Source organism: Acanthopagrus latus, chromosome 3 (assembly GCF_904848185.1).
Source record: "Acanthopagrus latus isolate v.2019 chromosome 3, fAcaLat1.1, whole genome shotgun sequence".
Lineage (NCBI taxonomy): Eukaryota > Metazoa > Chordata > Actinopteri > Spariformes > Sparidae > Acanthopagrus > Acanthopagrus latus.
In genome coordinates this window covers 25,924,830-25,947,148 of record NC_051041.1, presented here as the reverse complement: position 1 = coordinate 25,947,148, position 22,319 = coordinate 25,924,830, and the positions used below count along the sequence as shown (strand labels likewise).

At 40.2% G+C, this 22,319-nt stretch overlaps 2 protein-coding genes and 1 long non-coding RNA gene across 4 annotated transcripts; 1 reads left to right on the top strand and 2 right to left on the bottom strand.

Moving 5' to 3' along the window:
- The first annotated feature begins 15 nt into the window (after positions 1-15).
- LOC119016944 lies at positions 16-3,052 on the top strand. Its single transcript, XM_037093323.1, has 4 exons — positions 16-485; positions 1,183-1,251; positions 1,884-2,021; positions 2,670-3,052. The coding sequence occupies exons 1-4, from the start codon at positions 27-29 to the stop codon at positions 2,892-2,894; spliced, it is 891 nt and encodes a 296-aa protein (XP_036949218.1). The 5' UTR covers positions 16-26; the 3' UTR covers positions 2,895-3,052.
- Positions 3,053-4,272: 1,220 nt separating this feature from the next.
- Positions 4,273-7,136, bottom strand: LOC119015131. 2 transcript variants are annotated; one of them, XR_005073181.1, is made up of 3 exons: positions 6,813-7,136; positions 6,530-6,688; positions 4,273-6,456 (listed from the first exon to the last, which is right to left on the bottom strand). It is a non-coding gene; the product is annotated as an uncharacterized LOC119015131 (long non-coding RNA). The 2 variants fall into 2 exon arrangements; XR_005073180.1 differs by having other exon boundaries at positions 6,530-7,136.
- Positions 7,137-9,654: 2,518 nt separating this feature from the next.
- LOC119017041 lies at positions 9,655-22,073 on the bottom strand. Its single transcript, XM_037093431.1, has 5 exons — positions 19,598-22,073; positions 18,717-18,754; positions 12,783-14,849; positions 12,600-12,674; positions 9,655-11,162 (listed from the first exon to the last, which is right to left on the bottom strand). The coding sequence occupies exons 1-5, from the start codon at positions 19,609-19,611 to the stop codon at positions 9,655-9,657; spliced, it is 3,702 nt and encodes a 1,233-aa protein (XP_036949326.1). The 5' UTR covers positions 19,612-22,073.
- Positions 22,074-22,319: the final 246 nt, after the last annotated feature.

Genomic DNA, 22,319 nt, shown 5'->3' with positions numbered 1-22,319 from the left:
TGTGTTTATGTTTTTTGTGTTTCAGAATGGCATTGAAATCACTCTTGAACACCAAATCCCCCAACCAGTATTTCCACCCACCACCCTTGAAGATCTTAGTTCTTAGGATAATCGATGCCCCAAAAGTGATTTCGTGGGATTTTTCTAAAACAGTGGTCACACCAGCCACAACAAAATTTAATAAGGTGGCAATATTTTCAGACGGCCAGACATGCACTAAAGTCACGATCTTTCAAGAGTTTGGTGATAGAATCAAAGAGGGTTACACATATATAATGAGGGGACATACAATCAGGGGAAGTGACCCACCGTACTACCTCAACATCAATGAAAGAACAATGTTCTTTCGAACCACTAACCTGGAGGTGACAGAAGAACTCTACCAACAGGCAGAGGCCCTTCTCTATCCAGCCTCTCCTCTCACTCCACTCTTTGAGTGCTTGGCGTCCAAGGGCCTCATGACTGTGGAAGGCCAAGTGATCGAGGCAAGTTTTTTCATTGCTTTTAGTATTACAGTTTTTCTCGATTGTTTACACACAAAAACTGGTACTTGAGACACACTGACCACAACATGTAACTCATGCACCAACCCCCTGAACCAATTCTGCTAAACTACAAGCACAATTCCTGCTTTACACTCAAATGGCAGTTCTAAAACACACTTTTTTCAAAACACTACACACAATTCTCTGCATTTGGCACAATTTTCATGGAGAAAATCTCTTGTTTTCACAAGGAACACACTGTCATTCAAAATTCTAATGTCAATTTCCCTACTATGCACACTGACTCATCACATGGGTAAACACATGTCACACAGTTTTACAATTAGCAATCAGAGCTTTAGGTTTTGCCCATCATGTGTGTGATTTTTGATTTGTGTGTAGAGTTCTGAGAGTATGAGGCATGCTTTCAGAAAATGTGTGTAAACAATAGAGAAAAACTGTAAGATGGTAAAGTGGTATTGAGTGTCCATAGTACTGTGATGGGCACTTTCCATTTACTCCTGTAACACATGAGTTTTTTTTATAGTAATAAACTTTGCATTTGTGTTCAGACTTTGTTTGACCCTTGGTTGATAAAACCAAGACTTTTATTTACAGTTAAAAGTACAATCATTATAATGATATATAATTTCATGATAAAACATGTGAAATTAAAACAATCCATCTCGTCTTTTAGGTATTACCAGTCAAAAAAGTCACTCTTGGTGGTCACTGTGTACCTTTAAAAAAGGTTATGCTGGAGCAGGTAAGCTTTAAAGCCATAGGTATGATTCATGGACAGGTGGAGATGGGGAAAAGGAAGGGGAAATAGAGAGAGTTGGAATAAAAGAGGGAGGATGAAAAGAAAGAGGCAGGACATGGACATCAGACAGTAGAGGGGAGGCAGATCAAGAGAAGAGCAAAATGAAGGTAGATGAAGACAGAAGGAGAGATGGGGAAGAATGAAGAGAAGAAAAGAAAAGAGAAAAGGAAAAACAAATTGTGTGTGCGCACATGTGCCAGCATGTCTGACCCATACCGAAACGAGTTCTGTATGATTTTTCCGCAGACAAATTGAGAGGAACTCATGCTAGCTAATTTCAGACATTATAAAGCGTTCATGAACAGGTAGATAGGGGGTGGAGAAGGAGGGGTAGATAGATGAGATAGAGGAAGAGGATGAGAGAAAGAGAAGAGACTAGCCAAAAAGGAAGAATAATTAGAGAAGATGAGGTACAGGAGGAAGAGAAGGGGGAATAATACAAAAAAAGGAGGTGGAAGAGATAGAAGGGGAGATAGAAAAAGGAGCAAAGAAAATGGGGAGATGAAAAAGAAGAGGTAGTATTCAAGTGTTATAGTTGTTGGTGTTTTTACAATGTATTCCCCTATCTTTGACAGGGTAGTGACAAGATGGAACTCTGCCTCTGGCGAGAGGCAGCCACTGAACAAGTGCAGGTTGGCGAGAGGTTGACAGTGACCCACCTCAAGGTCACTAAGAATGGGAACTTGCAGTCAACTGTTCACACTGCCTTTAAGGTACTGTCTTGTTTCTGTTTATTTTTTTTTTATTGAATACACAACCCTTTTTCCTAATTTTATGACTTTGAAACACTAGAAAGAGTTACATTATATTAGGTTTTGAAAATAAAATCAATAATTATAATTAATTATAATAGTTTAGGTGAAAATGCTAGACCCAGAACGCAGAGGCTAGAGGCAGTAAAACAGTTCAGAGTTATTTAGTTACAAAAACAGCTGGGACAATGACAGAGAGGCAATGAGGGTGAGTGGTCTGAAAGTGAGGAGGTGAAACACGCAGGAGAGCAGGTGGAGCTGAGCGGTGCAGGGTGCTGCACACAAGAGAGGAAAACACACGAGCATGACAAAAAAGAAATCTAAGTGTTTTGTTCAAAACACTGGCGCAAAAGCACACAAAAAACGTAGCAACACTAGAAAAACAAGGATTGGCAAAAACTCAAGGGTACAACACAGATATAGTCACCATATAGGATGAAACGATCTGGCACAGAAGTAGTGAAGAGACCAAGCTGATCTAGCAGGACTTGATGAGAGACAGACACATACCAGGAAGAAGCAGGTTAGGGAGAAAGGAGGGCAAACAGACGGGGAGAAAACAGTAACAATTCTCATCTCATGCAGCATGTTTATTTAATCTCTCAACAGAAACCAGAGACTGAAGTAAAGGAAGGCTCTATCCTGGGGGTAATGGAGCAGCACCAGGACGAGGGGTTCCTCCAGATCCTGCTTGATGACGACTCCATTTACACCATCAGAAAGGAGCTATGGTCCCCACTTAATGAGCAGTTGGTCAAAGGGCCAATTAGAGTGGTACTGACTACTGAAGGGGGAGAGATCATTAACATAATAACAAAGGCAAAGGAAGAGTGAAGGGGTGGAGGGGGGCAAAGAGGGTGAGCTTGAATTTAGTTGGGGGGTGAGATTGTTGTAAAAAGTTTGTAAATGTTCTGGGTTTTTTGCTCTTACATTTATGTGTTTGAATTTTTAATCTGTTCCTATGTTCAGTTGTTTTAATAGATGTTTTATAAGCGTGGAGGGGGGCAAAACAGGGGGATGGGTTGGCTTTGTGCTTAAATTTATGCGGGTGGGGGGGGCTGTTGTAATAATTTTGTAAATGTTCTCTTTTTTGTTCATGAATTTATATTTTAATTATATATTGTTATGATCTTATTGTTCAATTTTGTTAATAAATGTGTTCCCTCATGATGCAACAACTATAAAAATCCCTCGATTTCTAAGGGAGTCTGGGATAGTGCCATTACTAGTGACATTCATCACTTCATTATGAGGTCCATATCCATGCTTTTCACAAACGCCCGCACACACACACACATGCACACACATACACAGTCAACTTCTAGTAGTCCTGGTAAAAGTAATTGAAGTAGTAATAGTAGAACTACTTGCTGAAGTATCAGTAGCTTAACATCATGGTGATGGGATATTTTTTGTGTGCCACCCATCCCCGCCCTAAACACAAGCGCACGCTCATACACACCGCATGCACGCACACACAGGCTTGGACACACACGCACAGCCACTTTCTGCTGCGCCTTGCCTTGGTAACTACCTTAAATTACCAAATAATAGCCGGGTTTCTGTTTACCGCAAGGTCCCCTTTAAACGCGGGTGCGCTGGTTGCATAAATCGTTTCCTCCGCCGCATCAACTTAACTTGCAGAAGACGTTCAACTATTGCCCAGAGGGATGCCAGATAATTCACCGAGAGGCTGGCAAAGTTTGTGACATTTTCATCCCGGATTTTTGTGACAAAGGAATTAAACGCCTGTCCCAAATTGCCGCTTGGTTCCTGACAGTGTCTGGGCCCCGGTGCAGCTGCACCGGTTGCACCGCCAATACTTACGCCACTGTGAAGGATGCTGATGCAGTAGCAGAACGAAAGTTGATGTTCCAATGAGAATGAATTTAGCAGAAAAAACTGACTATTTCAAAAGCTTAAAAGGCTGAAAAGTAATAGGCTGAATGGGAGTGAAAAGCGTTTTGATAGCTCAATGGTTTCTCTACCTGGATGCATGAAGGAGTAGTAGCAGAATTACATTTTAAAATGTCTCCATAAGAATGAATGGTCAAGATTTTGCAGAAAAAGACTCATTTTTCATGAGCTTAAAAGGCAGTAAAGTACAGCTATTGGTAGTGGCAGCAGCAGCAGTAGGAGTTGTAGTTGTAGAAGACAATATAGTTCAAAGTATTTGTCTCAATATTATACCAAATCATGAAAAGACGATAAACTTCATTACAAATAAATTTTAATTGTCTTTTATCTGATTATTATTTTGTCAGGATTAGGGTTATTTGTGTCAGTTTGTAATTCACACAGTAATTAGAACATTTCAAGATTTAATTGAAGTATCTGCAGTAATAAAGCAGTAGAAGTCAAATCCACAGCATAATATACAAACAAGCCTGATGAGATACACAAATAGAAATCAGAACATATTTCAAAACATTTACAAAACAATTTCAAATCTATTCATGTGAGTGTTTCGACTTCATTGCACAATAATTACTACACAGACTATTTGATGATAAATCATGAATCAAAAGTGGATACTTGATCAGATGTGGAAACTAGTTTATATACATTATAATACATTGTGAAAATGTGATTGAAGTTTGCCTATGAATATCTTAGTAGGATTAAAAAGTTAATGATTGGATTGAATTCACTTTGATGACATTAAATGATATGAACATAACTCAAGTGGCCTGAAGACAATGTTCAGCTAACTAATTTGAGTCTTAAGTGTAATTTAGGACATTTTCTGTAATTTGTGGGATTGGTTGATTATTTAAATTAATTGAATATATTTTCTGTTTATGTCAAACACGAACCAACGAACAATTTATAAGACAAAAGACAATACATGAAAGCAGGCATTGCAAAACCAAAATCCACTGTGCCTCTAGCAAGTAATTAGTAAATAAATAAATAAAAAGCTCTGTGCCTTGGAAAGACCACAAAGAAATGTTTCGTCACCATGCTGGTGGCAATTGCACTGACAACTGATGTGCAAAGGGAAGAGATTTTTTAAAACCCATTCAGCAAACTTTGGCATAACAAATGTTAATAGACTGTAAGTTTTTTAGTAAACTGGGTTTGGGTGAATCTCCATGAACTGTTTGACTCCTCCTTGCCCACTATTTAGTTCAGAGACACAAACACAACTTCAAATGAAATTAGATTTTAAAAAATGTGATTATCATTACGTTTCCTATTCGGAAATAAATAGAAGAAAAAGCAATAAAACAAAATACTAAGACACAAATATGAGAAAAATATATAGAAAATACATGAAAGCAGTCCCTTTCAAATCAAAATACTGGTTTTCAAAATACTTCCTAAGGCAGGGCTCAACAAAATATATATTATTACAATCAGTAGTAGTTGTTGTTTGTTTTTGGGTTCAAATAAAATTATTTTGTTTGTTTGTTTGCTATTTGTTCCTTTTTTAAAGAGGGATACAGAGAGTGATGGGTAAATATTGGGTGACAGGATTGAGCAATGACACCATGTACATGCCTGATGATACTGTAATATTAGTGATTTCAGATATTGTTCAGCCCTACCATGAAAAGTTTTCAGATTGTAGTTAGACTTAGGCTAATTAGCCCCAGTAGTTTATGGCTTCAAGCTCCAGTAGCCCTGGACTGACTCAGAACTCAGTTAACCTTTACTTTTTAAAGTTAACATCACTTTTGTGACCTCAGGTCTCCAGGTTTGTTTCCCAATCAAATCACGTGACAAGGCTCATATCCAAGCCATGTGTTTGGGACGTTCTAAAGACCAGACCCTGAGCTTCAGTGTATAGTCTCAGTACTGGGCTTATCCAAAACTGCTTTTCAGAGGGTTACACTAGCCCAAGGCTAAGTATACAATGGTGAAAAACCTTTACTATACCTACCAGCTGAAACCCCACACTAATGATTACTATTTTTTAAATAGCTGACCCTACAGAGTAGCAAGTTCAGATGCATGTGGCATAATGGAAATGATTTCCACCTTTATCTGTGTCCTCTGTTGGATAGCCAACAGATAAAGATGGAAAGGATGAAATGAAAAAAAAAAACAAAAAAAACAAACATACATTTTCATGAAATGAAAAATAAAAAAAATGTTCAATGAATCATATAAGACAAATAATTAACAAAACAGACGAAACTCGTGTCCTATATTTCAGATTTGGTTCAGTAGTGTAATCTTCAGTAGTGATTCTGTCATGATGCTGTTTGTTCAATCTGTTCATTGCTGCCACAAACCACAGCTGTCAACAGATTTAGATGGATCTGAGGTCAAGACCTTTGATATGTTCAGTTGCTGGAAGAACTGCTGCTCCCTATTATCTGGTCATGTTTGGCATGAGGAAAGCGTTGCCGACACAGAGGCGTTGAGAGTCAGGGGAATGGAGTTCACCCTGTCAAAAGACAACAGAAACTTTATAATCTGAAAACGATGACACAATATGACACCACAAAGTAATCAAATACCTTGAACACTGCTGCAGGGCAGAACCCCATTTTCCCTCTAGAGTCACCTGACACAGAGAAGTTCTGAAGGGTTGAATGTCTTATGCATGTTTAGCTCTCTGAGTAGTCTGGAGGTCTCAGCTGTGCAGTGGCTGGATCACAATGGAGGACCTGAAGAACCTGAAGAAAGATCTTCATTCAAAATACACTCCCAACTGTAACTTTAAAGTCAAAAGCTACAAAAACTGTTAGATAAAGCACACACAAGCATATTTGTTCAAAAAATAAACCCTTAATGGCCTACCTTATGCTTAGTTATGGAGAAGCCTTTGCAGTGAGAGGGAAGCACATGTCTCTATGTGATCCAGCAGTGATGACTCCATAATCGACTGACAGTTATCGTCGATTGACAGTTAAGCCAGTGCAGCTGCCTCATCTGTGGCACCATGGTGTCGATGGTCATGGGTTGATCCTCACAGTATTGAAGAATATAGGACCAAGGTGGTGGGTGGCTGTAGCTCAGCAGGTAGAGCAGGTCGACTAGTGATTGGAAGGTCACTGGTTCATTCCCAGCTCCGGGCAGTGCTCAGCTGCATGTCGAAGTGTCCTTGAGCGAGATACTGAACCCCACATTGCTCACTAGTGAGGGCCCTGTGATGAGCTGGCGACTTATCCAGGGAGTACCCTGCCCTCGCCCTGAGACAAGGCTGGGATTGGCTCCAGCAGCAACACCCCGTGACCCCATGGAAAGGGATAAGCGGTTTGGACAATGACATGACATGACATGACATGACATGACATGACATGACATGACCAAGGTGGGCTGGTGTCCTCACAGAGGAGCACTGACTCTCCCATCCGGGGAACAGTAAACTTGCATTATTTTGAGTATCTGGGAATGCCATCCACCCTGCTAGAGAGTGTAGTGGGAAATTTGGTGGGAATGTGGGATTTCAACTGGTAGGTGGAAGTACATCAGAAAGTATGTGTTACATTAAGAACACATACTTACTGATGTATTTTTGCTACAGTAAATGTTGGCAGCTGTATACAGCTGCTGAAATAGTTTTGGCCTGTGCATTTATCAACCCCAACCCAGACCCACCCTGACAAATGCACAGGCCAAAATGTGCTGTCAAAATGGTCCATTACATCATCGTTATCTGTAAACCGATTAAGCCTTTTTGATTATTTCTGATGGCCCTTACCTGCTATGCTGCCATGTGTTATTCTTCATTAGTTCTATAATTATAATTATATTTCCTATGGTTGCCATGTTCTTAATTGTATTCTATTGTATTGTTATATTCTGTGGAGCATTTTTAATCAGCCAAGTTTTTTAAATGTTGTTCTATTTTTATTGAACTTTTGAAGCATTTTTTACTAGCCATGGTTTTAATTTTGAACCAGGAGGTTTGCTAATGAATATAATATCCTTGCTGGTCAATTTCTTATAACATTCATATCAAGTGTTGAGTGGTGTATCCTCTCGGTCCACCCTCCCTCCCACACAGTCTTAGACAGACTGAGGCAGCCGGCGAGGTTGTGAAGCCAGACTGCAAAGAGGATACCCCAGCTCAACTTTTAGATTTTACCATTGTCAGTTTAAGTTTTGTCTGTGTTTAAAATCAAAATGTGACTGCTAAAAAAACAAACATATTATACTTTTTCACACAACATGGTGTTAAATAATTTTCTCAATCCCTGCAACGAATAAGTATTAGTTTAATAACAAATCCCTTGTATTTTTCAATGTGGTTAAGACTCACCAGATTTCTTTATGAACTGCTGCAGGAGATTACACAGTACACAGGATTGTGATAACTGTAGTATGTTTTCATGACACCAGAAGTGAGACAGTGTTGTGGTTGAGAAATGAAAATGAGGTCCAGAAGTGTGTTCTTCTCAGTGGTTGCAGCAGTGATCAGTTGGGCATATCCCCTCGACCGAAACAGCTCCAGTATTGGCATACTTCCATTGGACAAGAGATTCTCATTGAAATCACCACAGACAATTATGGGGTGGCAATCCATAATCTCCAGTGAATCCAAAAGGCTTTCCATGTTTGACAGGAATGATGCAATGCTGTAGTCTGGAGGTCTGTACACAGCTGCAATCAGTGCACTCACAGGGGCTTCAACCTTCAGAGCCACAAACTCAAGATCAGTCACATTATGTAGATACTGTTTTTCACGCACCTGAAAGTGATTTTTCACATAAACAGCGAATCCGCCACCACCTCTGTTTGCCATTTGTGGGTGATTTGTGTACGACATGTGTCTGTTGCGCTTGAACATATTGTAGCCCTCTAAATGGAGGCTTTCTGCAACAAAGGAGCCTTGTAGGTGAGTTTCAGTGAGACACAAAACATCTGCAAGACACAGTTCATGATGGCTCTTGATGTCATTCACATGTGATGGCAGTCCTTCTGTGTTGTGGTGAACAATGGTCAGAGTGTCATGTCTGCTCAGTGTTTGTCTGAAATGGAGAAGAGGCATCATGTTGTCCAAGTTGACATGCGTCATGGTCTCTAAGGCTGCAGTGACTTCCTGATTTGCATAGATTTTACTCGTTTATATCCAGAATTTACAGTCCACTGAGAGAGGTCACTCTACTGATAGCTACATAAGCCATGCCAGGTTCAAATATGTGTTTCAGTGAGATTACAGCTGATGTCTTTGTCATACCTTGAACCTTGTGTATTGTGCAAGCAAAGGCAAGTTTAATGGGAAACTGTCTGCGTACCACTCCTTTCTGTTTCATATCCTCCTCCGCTCTGTCAATGTACACAAGATTATCAGATCCTCTAGATGCTCTATTTCGGTAACTCCTTCCAGCTGTTTCATCATCCATCTTGAGCCCAAGCATAGTGACGTGTGCAAAACCACTTTGTTCAGAGGTAATTATCCTTTCTAGAGTGCAAAAGGATCCATTCACTAATCCCTGAGAGACATCGATGTTTCTGGTGAGCATGGCACGTGCGCCTTCAGCAACATTAAGTGAATCTGGTAAATCGTTTTTGCCTCCTTTTAATGGTTGAACTTGTCGTGCCATTCTGCCAGTCTGTGGGTCCTTTTTAAAGTCATCGGCATCAATGGTAGTGATATCAGAATGGAGCAGAGCTAATGTTGCAGAGTTATGTGAATTTACTTGTTTGTTTGTTGCAAAAATGTGCAAGGCATCAGTCGGACAAGTGCTGGTTCAGTGATGGTCTGTGACAGCATAGCTCTATCTGCTTCTGACAACTCATCTGACTTGTCTTTCACACGGATCCTGTTCAGCATCTCTGCAAAGACCACATCATCTTTCTGCCGCATGATCTCAGTCAGTGTGACCATCTTAAAATGTCTCCACAGGTCTATTTGTAAAGGCTCTTGGACGCAGAGAGGTTTACTGTGTCTCACTGGTGGTAGCTGATAGAAATCTCCAACAGCAATAACTGACATCCCTCCAAATGGTTTTTGACTGCCTTTAATCTGTTTCAGTCTGGCATCAACATATGCAAAAAGTGGCTTTGACACCATGGACACTTCATCAATGACGATGATTTCAGCATTTAACAGATCTGATCTGACCTCATCCAGTTTATTACCAAGTCCTTGAAATGGAGGTTTTAGGCTTCTGGGCAGCTTGAGCAGAGAGTGCAGTGTTGAACCTGATATATTAAAGGCTGCGGTTCCAGTGAAAGCAGTCAACAGGACAGTGGGGTTTGATATGTCAGCCTCCTCAGCACGTCTCGGCAGTTTGCACAGTATCTTAGATGCTTCTGAGTAGATGCATTTTATGAGATGTGACTTTCCTGTTCCAGCACCACCATTAATGTAAAAGAAGAATTGCTCAGGATCATGGCCACAAACACGCTTTATGCACCAGTCTCTGACTGCATGGAACACACATGTCTGTTTGTGATTCAGACTCTGATACATTTGACGTAAGAGTGTGGGGTCAACTGCAGTGGGTTCTCTGATGGCTCTGGCTTCTGTTGCAGTGTTAGCCTGCTTTGCATATTCAGGGACATCCTCCTGTACATTTTCATGATCTGGCGCTCTTGCTTCCAGTTCTTCAATACACTCCAACCTCACTACTTCAGATTCAGGTGCCAGATTACACCATTCATCAATCACACCTCTGTTCTGTTCAAACTCCTCTATTGCACTTTCAATTTCTTCACTGTTTTTTTCATATTTTTCTCTGTTTTGCTTCACAATTCGTTTGACAGACTCTGGACGGTTAGCACCTGGTAGTTGTACACAGCCTCTTTCATAGAATGACTCGTACGTGGATAAAAATTGAGGTTTCAGCTCATCGTCTGATCGGTAAGGAACGTACAGTTTCAGTAATGTGCCATAAAACTGTTCGGGATGTTTTTCCTGCGATGTGCGGTGAAATCTGATGACAGCAGGCTTATCAGTTTCTCTCTTTTGAACATATCCCATATCATTGAGCAGAGGAAAAACCTTTTTACCTTTGGTCTGTTGGCCATAAACAAGTCTGCAAGTTGAGGCAAAGTCTGCCATACACATCTTCTCAAACTCGGGTGTTTCAGGCCTAGCTTTGTACTTGTCTGTCAAAGATGTCATCCACACATGTACACTTTCTGATGTTGTGTTTTGCAGATCTGACATGGGGCGACTCATTTTCACTGAGTTGTCATCTGTAGGAATGAATACGACACCACGTGAACACTTTTTCATTTTGATACCACACGCACGGGTGACACACTCCTGGGCACTGACCTCTCTCTTTTTAGAATAGGCCTGCATGATTTCCCTCATTTCATCACACTCATTGACATTTTCTCGGTTCGAGTTTTCAATGAGCGTTTTCAGATACTCACTGACTGAGTTTTCACTTTTGCAAATATATGTGCAGATGTAGTTTATCAAACTGTAATAATTCAGTATGAACTGAACATCAATATTTGCATCCCAGGCAGAAAGTAGAGCTGCGTTATATGGATTTACCCAGCAGTCTTTTGGGTCACTGCAATCAAACAATCAAATGCTGTGATACTGAGGTATCACAGCATTTGATTGTTTCATAATGTGCAGACATTTCTCATACTCGCTGAGTGTTAAATCACATCGAGACAGGAGCTGGTCTAAACTCAGAGATGCAGTTTCAGCTTCATTCAGCAGCAGGTTCAGTGGTCTGAGCTTTTCTTTTGCTTCTGCCAGTTTTTCTGGATCATCTTTATCTCCAGGTCTTGTTATCATTGTCCTTCTGGAAGGTGGTTGGGGAAAACCAAAACGACATCCAGAGCTAGCACTTCTGAAACATGTCCGTGTGTGGTTTTTGCTGTGCATCTGCACTTCTGTAACTTTCTGGTACAAGTCAGGTTGTGTAACTGGGTCAGGTAGCTGGGCACTGATATATTTGTTCACAAAGTCACAGATAATTCGATCATCATCTTCCTCAAAAATAGGAGCTCCTTCTACCCATAGCAGGCAATGTATGTGTGGACTTCCTCTGTGCTGAAACTCAACACGGTAAAAGTAATCAACAACTTTACCAAGCGGTTGTGCAGGCGACAAGATCAAATCTCTGTATAAGGCCTCAACACGCTTATCAAACATGCGCATTGTAGTCACAGGATTGCTTCGCAGTATGTCACACTTTGCGGACCAGTCAAGTTCATCAAAATCAACTTCCTCACCCTGCTGACATTTTATTGCTTCAATCACCTCAGGCCAACGCATTTCTGCTGCAGAAAATGTACAAAAGAAAGCAGGAGTTCCAAGCTGTCGTATCATGGCAAACAGATCTCTTGTAGTTTTCTCCCAATAGGCTGGTGTCCCTCTGAGTGGCTGCATGAATCTGACTGCATCTTTATTTCTCACCAGTCGTTCAACCTCTCGTTTGTCTTGCAACATTCCTGATGTTATTTTGCGTCCATCTCTGGTGAAAGGTTTTCCCTTACGCAGCTGAATTGTCATGCTGGATGTGGCCAAGTGTATTTCAGTCACAAACTGTGCAAAGAACAAATAGTTTGTGTCTCTGGCAAAGCGATCATCAACACCTAGAAGCCTGGTTTTGAAATAACCACTGGGTGATATTTTGATGAGTCTCTGTGTATCCAGTGTATTTTCACCAGTGGGGAACTGAACAGGGAAAGCCATGGCCTCAAGTTTAGGAGTTTTGAAAAAGCTGACTGGACTATTTCCTTCTGCAGGAGCAACAGAGTAGATTCCTTCACTAAAACACAATATGTCCTCTGAAACATCGTGTAGCTGAAGGCATGACTCTAGAGCAAGACCACCATTTGGCATGTCACCTTCTTGTTCTGGATCATCATTCTGCTCCTCTGGTTGTCTCTCATCACAAATTATCTTTTCATTGCCATCCACTTCATTTTCAGGACCATTTTCTGCCTCACACAGTGCATTTCTCTCACACATGTCAATTTCCATTAAATCATCTTCATCATGATCAACATCCTCCATGGTCACATTAACATCATCACAATCATCATCATCTTCCTCATCAGGAAGTGTTGGGTCACACAGCTCAGCCTCATCTCTGATAGTAATGTCTTTATACTCTGGATGAATCTGTGTCAGTTTATTCAGTGCTTGCACCAGTTTAGACCAGGTAACAGTCTGGAACAGCTGATGGCCTCTGTAACACAAACGCCTCTTCAGTTTAACTCTCAGGACCTGAGACTCACTTCTCAGTCTTGGCAGAGCGTTAACAGTTCCCTCAATCTGAGATGGAACACAGACAACATTCCCTCGAATACACTGCTGTCGTCCTTTAGGAAGAGGAATAATTTTTGCAAATGTTATGCACTTGGCGATTAGATGTCTTTCCAATATGTTGAGATCACACAGTTCAGATGGAATGTCAGCAAGCTCCAAGTTGTTGGCTACAGCAAGGCTAGGCATGGCTCCTTTTTTAAGATGATTATGGCAGGTATGACAAATCCACTCTGTCTTTCGCTCATCAGGCACTTTGCACTGTTCATTTCTGCAGTTATCGTCACAAATATGAACATACTTTCCAGTCAGGCATGCTTTAACCACATCTGGATTTTTTACATAATTTGACCTTGTACAGCGTTGGACTTGGTTTGGAAATGAAGCCTTATGACACACAGTGCAACAAAAAGTGGGACCAGCCTTTATTTGTGATCTGAAAACAGATATGGCCGCAGTGATCAAAGGGTTTTCAGCCTCTCTGTCACTCTCATGTGCTTGTCTATGTATTTGTCTATATTTCCTTGCTATTTTCATTGCACATCTCATCTTATGCATACTCCTATATATAAGATTATTGTTACGCCTGTCACGCATTTGTTGTCTCATTAGTTGTCTATGTTTTTCTCTGAAATGAGAATTCTGCCTGTACTTGCTTGTCATGTATCTTTTTTGTTTTTCTCTGAAATGAGAATTCTGCCTGTACTTGCTTGTAATGTATTTTTTTTGTTTCTGTCTGAATGACAGATTTTGTCTATATGCAGTTGTTATATAATTTCTCTTCTTTTGGCGTAATTCAGGTTTTGTTCGATAACAGTTTCTGAAATGTTCTTGTTTTCTTTGCCTGAGTTCTTTATCAGAATATTGCCTGTTTGCATATGATTTTTTCTTTCCTCTGAAAGTTTTCTCAGAAGCATACTTTTTCTTTTCTTTCCTCTTTTGATTCTCCTTTCTTTGAGATACCTTTCCAGAGCACAAAAGTCTCCTCTTATATTTTCTTTTTGCCTGCCTGCTAAGTTTCAATAGTTTATGGGATATGTCATGTAAGGCACTATCATTCACCACTGTAGCAATTATTGGAGCAGGAGAATTTGATTCATTATCAGGAACATCATGTGATGTGTCAGAATTTAAAGTGAATCGGTTCAATGGCTCTGGTTCAGTCTCCATGTCAGTGCACACTTCATGTACAGTCTTATTGCAGCCATCAGTAACAACAGCGGTTAACCTTGGAGCACTCCGGCTTGACTCCCTCTGATGAGCATCATCCAGCACAGCAGCTGATGGAGCAGCAGTCTGAGCTGTTGGAGGACTGTGTGTGTCTTGTATGGCATTACTCAGGTTTGTTGTGTTCAAACTGTAAAACACCACAGGCTTCAATTCATATGTAGAGGAGGAATGTGTGTCCATCATCTTGTGTTGCTTCATGAGCCTGTCAATCATGTCACTGAGATGTGGGAATGTCAGCATGACAGCTGTACCAGCCATGACCGAACCCAGGGATACAGGCAAACCTTTGGCTGTTCTGGAGTGTGGATCAAAGAAACCATATCTACCTGACCTGGTTCTGAATACTGCAATACACAACGACCTCATCATCAACAGTGCGTATTGGACCTCTGTCAACAAACAGCTCAGTCCTGCCTCTAGGTCCAGAAAGTCATCTACAGCTCCAGGTAAAGGTTCGCCAAACGTCCCGTATTTGGAAAGTATTTTCATGTCTACATGAAGTCTGTGCCTTCGTGTGCGGACTTTGTCAGGTAGCTCATCAGTCGTCAAATGGCTGTGATTAGGGACCTTTTTCCTGGCTTCCTTATATAACACATTACCTTTGTCAAAAACAAGGTCAAGGTCTGCTCTGGTGATGTTTTCATTCTCATAGAGAAATGCAAGAAAGGTTAACGAGTTACAGGTACACTGCTGGTTCCTGAATTTGCCATACTTTAGAGAGGCCTGGCTGCGTGATGCACAGACACGTTGTTCAGAAAGCTGTTCTGTGAGGTTTACATGGTCTGCATTGGATGGACCTGCTATACTGAGATCTGCCTCTACAATGTCTGAATCTGAGATCTGGTGCACATCACCTGAATTGCTTACAGCATAGGAGCAGATTGTTTTATTGTGATCACGACTGTGACATCCCCTCTTTATCATGTCAGCATAAGAGACCTGCAGCAAAGGCACATCACCTGAATGGTTTACCTGGTTAGCAATGGAAGTAGCTGCCACACTCTGGTCATTACCTTGCAGTGTTGTTCTTACCATGTCAGCATAAGACACATGTGGTGAAAGCACATCACCTGAATGGTTTACCTGGTTAGCACTGGAAGTAACTGTTACATCTGGGTCACTACTGTGAAGTGTTTTCTTTACAATGTCAGCATAAGACGTGTGGTGAGCTCAGTGCATCATGTTGATCTCCCTGGTTGGCACTTGGAACATGGGATGCTGCAGACATCATGACCTCTCCACTGCTCTGGGGACCAACACCTTCTTCCTGTTCAGTTACTGTAGCACAGTGCATCTCACCTGATCTCTGCCAGCGCTTGCATGCAGCTTGGGACTTCTTACTTTTCCGAGGCATTGTTGTAGATTCAAACAGATGGGTTTTTTTTTTCAAAAAAATCCTTTTCTAACCCTTGAAAATGGCCTTAAAGTATGCTCAGGTAAAATTCAAGTTTATTTTCTTTGTTTTACTGTTTATTCAGTGCTTTAAAGTCAAAATGTGGTATTCAACTGAGAATAGCTAAACTGTATGCTAGTACTATACTTTTCAGTGACAGCAATCCAAACCTTATTTCCTAACAATCGTAATATACAACACTAGATGAATGTATTCAGCTTTATATTTAAATATACAAATCAATCACAGCTTCTTCAAACAACTGATGGCATTTTATATATATATATATATATATATATATATATATATATATATATATATATATATATATATATATATATATATATATATAGCTTTGAACAACAATAAAACACTTGTTGATTCAAATAATGTGACCAGAACTAAAGTTGAAGAAAAATTAGATGTAAGTCAGAGACAACAAATGCACTGTATATGATTTTACCTTTACACTTATTCCCACTAGTTCAATAAACAAACTTTTGAAACATGAAAAAACACCTCAATTGATTTTCAATTTTCTTGTATATATATATATATATATATATATATATATATGTATATATATATATATATATATATATATATATATATATATATGGATTATCACTCCAAATATTTCTTGTGTATATTGTTTTGCAAAATCTTCTTACAATTTATCACTGTTTAAATCAATTATTTAAATGTAATTAACAATCAAATTAATTAGAATTAATGTTAGCAGTTAAAAAATCAAATGCTGGTAAATACTTGTCAAAAGCTGATCGATGTTGTAGTTCAAATCAAATCAAGTCACTAAGGTGGTGGTAACCTGCTCCGACAGAGCATGTAATGCTTTGTCAAGATAATGTGCTAATGTGAAATTGTCCAAAAAGTGTCAAGTCAAAATGTCAAACCAATAAATGTCAAGCCTTTCAGTGTCAAGCCTTTAAATGTCAAGCTTTTCAGTGTCAAGCCTTTCAGTGTCAAGCCTTTCAGTGTCAAGCCTGTATCCTGTATCTCAAACCAAAATCCAAAAGCCAAAATCTCAAATCTGATGGACAGAAAGGGAGAGAGAGTCTGAGAGGGTAGAGCCAGGCAACGACAGAGATCTGACAACAACCAGGACCTGATCCCTGATTGGACAGAAAGGAAGAGAGAGCATGAGAGGAGAGACAACAGATAGAAAAAAATCACCAAGGCACCTGTAAGACAAAATGGGAAGATCAATTAGAGTGCTGTTGGAACATATGAAAAAAAAAACTCAAGTAGCTTCCACCCTGATGTAAAAACATTAGGGGTGCACATAAATCATGCTGATAAATTACCGGCCAACAGGAATTCCCAAACATTCATTTGAAATGTGAAAACCAGTTGTCATGAAATGCATCAATGCTGTAGGGCTCGTCTTGAGTTCTATTTCCACTGCAATTTCACCACAGTGTGTTGAAGCAGCTGCTGTAGCCAATAGCTTAAGAAAGCGTGTGCTTACTGTCACATCACTACAGAGCGCCAACCCTGATACACTACAAGTCAAAATCTTTGCCATGAATGACATTACAGCAGTAGTAGCCCAGCCATACAGTGCTGAGCTGTGTGTGCCTGAGAGAGACACACAACTGTTTGAAATCACAAAATATATAAATCATGTGTTAATCCAAACAAGATTAAATAGTCAGAGATACTAAACTGTAGGGGTGTAATGATTCATCCGCTATATCGATGAATCGATTTATATTCCTACTACAATCGATCTGTGCTAGGCAAGTTGGCCTTCCAGGCAACATATATCAATTAAACATTGTTTGAAATGGTAAAGTATCGATTGTATCGATACTAGGAAATTGCACATTAGATTTAAGCACAGAAAATTTCAGTAATGTGCGTTTTTTAAAGCACTTTTAATGATAAAGACATGTTAAATGCTACTCAATTTAAAACGCGCCGACAGCAGCGCAGATCTCCAAACAACATCATAACGCAGCATGGCGGATGGCAGAGGAGACGGCAAGCAATGTGAATATGAATCAATGAATCAGTGATCAATGGTATCAGATCATACCGTTCTAAATTAACCAAGATCATCCTTGAATCATATTGGCAACAACAAATTTTGATACCAATCGAATCATTGTTAAAATGAATATTGCAGGTCCCATACTTACCAGGCAAAAGCACAATAGGTGGTCAAGGTCCTCTATATCTAAGAAAGGAAACATATATTAGTTTAGCTACAAATCATGACTAACTACTTCAAAATAACATAACACACTCCCTCAACACAGAATGTTATGGATCAAACTACAATGGACTTACTTCATATGATTACACAATTATTATTGTTTTGTGCCTTGTGCTGCTAAACTCTAATCAGATCAGCACGTAGCACCAGTGGAAAAACAGTTAACTTAAAGGCCTGCTAGTTTTTAATTAATTCATAGATTTGAATTTACAAGTTGTATAGATGTGTCACTCTGTTTAAATAAAAGTTCTTGTGACATATCAAATGTAGTTTTGGTTACAACTGATAATTCAGCCCACTGATGATGTATCTCTAGCTTGTGTTGACAATCAGCCAGAAAATATCATGATATGAAGGCCACACAGGCTGGCAGGAATGCAACGAAGTTCAGTAGAGTGAGAGAGAGAGAGAGAAGGGAGCGTTACAATTCACTAAAGAAAACCAATCTCAACTCATTTCAATGTAAGGCATTAATACTGTTTCATCCCAGCTCTCTGTACAGTGAGCTTGGGTACACTGTATACAGTATATACTGCCTGTGATACCACAAAATATATAAACCATGTGTGAATCCAAACTAAATTAAACAGTTTGAGATACTAAACTGTGTTTCTGTCAATTTATGTAGGCTGTTGCACTTCCCATACTTACCAGGCAAAAACCCAGCAGTCGATGAATGTCCTCTATATCTAAGAGAGGAAACATATATTAGTTTAACTACAAATCACAACTAACTACTGATCCATCTTGGCTCTGTGCATACTTGAATATATGATTTTCTTTGTATTAATGTCACTCTGCTTCTCCATTCTGTTTGTTTGGGTTGTTGAGTTACACACACGCCACAAAATTGGACGTGCTTGGTGTCATATATCATTTTTATTGTGACTTGGGGAAACATGGGGAACACTGTCTCATATCAGTTTAGTGACAGTCATAATAATCAAAATGTGTGTGTGTGTTTGTACTCACACTGTAGTCAGCACAGCACATCAGCAGGCACAACAAGGATGGTCAGCGGTTTGGGGGAGAGACAAGTTGAGCATTTCAGTTAATTTCAGAAAACCAGTGTCACAGCTCATTTGAATATATATATATATATATATATATATATATATATATATATATATATATATATATATATATATATATATAGATAGATAGATAGATAGATAGATAGACTAAGACAACCAACAGCCAACGCACTAACAGCATTTTTCAGTCACAAGCAACAGACATAAAATCAGCAAGGCATTGTCTATCTGAACTGTTATTAACTAGAGCTAACGGACGTTGGTTGTATTCTCGTAAATCCTTCACGCGCTCGTCAGTTATCAGTTAGCGTTAGCGGTTAAGCTAGCAACGTTACCATCGTGTAGCCAACAGTAAAGTCTTTGCCTAACAAGAAAAACTCTACACACATTAATTCACGTTTACTCTTGTATGAATTAACACAACTTTGGATGTACTGCTAAAACAATAAACCTGTATTTCAACTGTTCATAACTGCTAGCTGTGACGATCGGTCTTACCTGACAGACAGCATACGGCGACTGAAGCAACGTCCGGTCCGGCTGCTCTGACAAAGTTTGAGTGTGGTGTTCAAGGGATACTCGGAAATTCTGGTGTTGAACCTCTGAAAGCGATCCCGAAACCCTGCAATATCTCATAGAGCAAGTGGTAAAACGTTTGCCGAATGAACTACCGTGTCCAAACAGTAAGGAATGTGCTGTACACTGCATTTCACAACGTATATACAGTTTCTACTAAAGAAACAAGTTTCAAAATTGAGCCATGTTGCCATGTTGCAAACTAACTGACACTTTCACAATGAAACAAAAATCGTAACGCATGCTACTTAATGCCAAATTCAAAAGAAGGCACAAATGATTTAAAATGTGTCATAGGCGTTTCAACATTTTTATGAGGTTTCTCCTCCTGATGCAACAACCCTTAAAATTACTCGATTTGTAAGGGGTTCTGGGATTTGCCATAGCGACAGTCATCACACAGGCACACCAGAGAGGGAAATTATCACCCGCAACCCACAAGTGAATTTGTGTGCTGGCGGGTTGATTTAATCAGTTAACCAGCCACTATGGCGGGTTCATTCCAGTCAGATCTGATCCAATTAATCTTAATGATCGATATCTTGGTTAAGGCATAACAGTGTGCTTTCCACAACCCTACAGTTGGATCCGGTCAAGTGATATGTTTCTGATTGGACCTCAGTTGGACCTCCGAAGAGCCGGAATTCAACATTACTATACAACGGCAGTGAGCAGTCATTTGGACCGCTAGATTTAAACTCTATTTAATCTCTCATGTAAATACTCAATTGAATGATGAATGCATTCATTGTCTCATGATTTATTATTTTTTTTAAAAAACGAAATAACACCAAAATGTAGTCCTACATTTATACCCCTCGCACAGTTACCACTTGTGGCATTTCAAGTTTCCAGCGTTTTGTTTTCTTTGCAACTCTTTCGGACCGGCACTGCCTCAGTGTCCGTTTCTGCTGCTGCTGCGGTGGTTGGGTCCGCTGCTGCCCACCTTGTGCCGACTGTTCGGCCCTCAGCTCGTCTGTCAGCTGCTGCAGGACTTTCCTCCGGGTTCTCCTGCTGCTGGTGCTCCTTGAATAAGATGCGGACATTGATCCCAGCCAGGTCGAGGATGTTAAAGAAGACACTGACCATCTTCCGTACCTCCTTTGACGGAGTACGCCCTCCCTTCGCGCTAAATTACATAATCACCATCAATAAACAGGATGCTGTCTGACTCTCTCATTCACGGGATGGAGGCTGTTTTCTGTGGGAAAGTTCCCTGAAGACTCAGTCGGGAAGACTGACAGTCGCGGTGATTTATTTTCATCACAAACACTCGGCGAGTTGAAGTTTTCTGCCGGTTACAGAAGGTGTTTTCCGGCAGACATGTAACGAGGAGTCGGTGGGACGGGAGGACGGACGCTTCTCCACATACAGCTATAGTATTTCTTTCCACACAAAGACAATAACAGTTAGTTACTTTTGTGGGACATTTCTCTGTAGTTGAGTGAAGGACCTGTGCAGCTATTAGGCTGTCAGACCGACACCCCTCGCTCCGCGCCTTCGTTCACACTGGGGCGGTTTACCAATGATGCGGCCCTGATACTACATCCAGAGGCAGATCAGCGAAATTTCCGCCCTCTCTGAAACTTTCACACAGAGGACGGTGTGGAGAATTGGCGCAGGATCCCCGCATGCAAACGGCAGTGTGAATGGGGCTAGAGATTTGCTTTCGCCCTACGAAAGGTGCCCACGTGCACGGTGCTCAGGATGCAGACATTCTTCCTTGGCTTTCCCTGCTACACAGTCAGAGTCGCATCACTTCAGCACCTTGGTGTTGAACAGCTCCGCCGTTTTACGGAAGGGCGAACTCCAGTTTGTGTTTCCCCATGGTACCAACCAGGTTATACAATACAACTATATAATAATTAACTTACAAGTAAATACTCAAAGAAGTGCAGAAAATGTAACAATGAAACCCCGGGAAATGACGTGTGATCAATATGACCGCTTAATGGTCGAAATAGGTAAAACATATTACATTTTGTTTTTCAAATTATTTTTGTGTAGTTTATAAAAAACCCTATTCTAAATTAAAATCCAAACACAGGAAAAGTCATGTAACAAATGACATTCACATTTTTGAATGGAGGGGGGAAAAATCAGTAGACCTGATGGGTAGTGATGCGCAGGTCAGGGCTTCTGTGGTTCAGAACCATGGACAGCGGTGAGAAAGAGAGAGACCACACACACGCCCCAAAGATATTAAAACAAGGTGAGGGGGATCAGTTCTGTGACAGCAGAAGAGTCAGCAGCTGGATTTTGCAGCCACGGTCAGTATTAGTAGACGTATAGGCAAACAAAAAAACAACAACCACGACCATTATTCATTTTTTTTATTACATTTGTGAGAAGTTATTATAATGAGGATTTTCACTTCCCCACAAACATAATAAATCCCTCCAAATAGTTATTACATTCGTGGGAAATCACATGTTACATTTGAAGAGGGCAGCGGCCATTACCTTTGTGGAAAATGTATTAAATTTGTGGGTTTATTACATTAAATGCTGGCTGCAAGGTTGAATGGTCTTAAAAAGCTGAAGATTTGTGAAGCCAAACGGTTTTTTTTAAATGTTCCCATAAGGATGAATGGGAAAACGCCTGCCAAAGATGAAAATGTCCCCATAAGGATGAATGGGGAAAC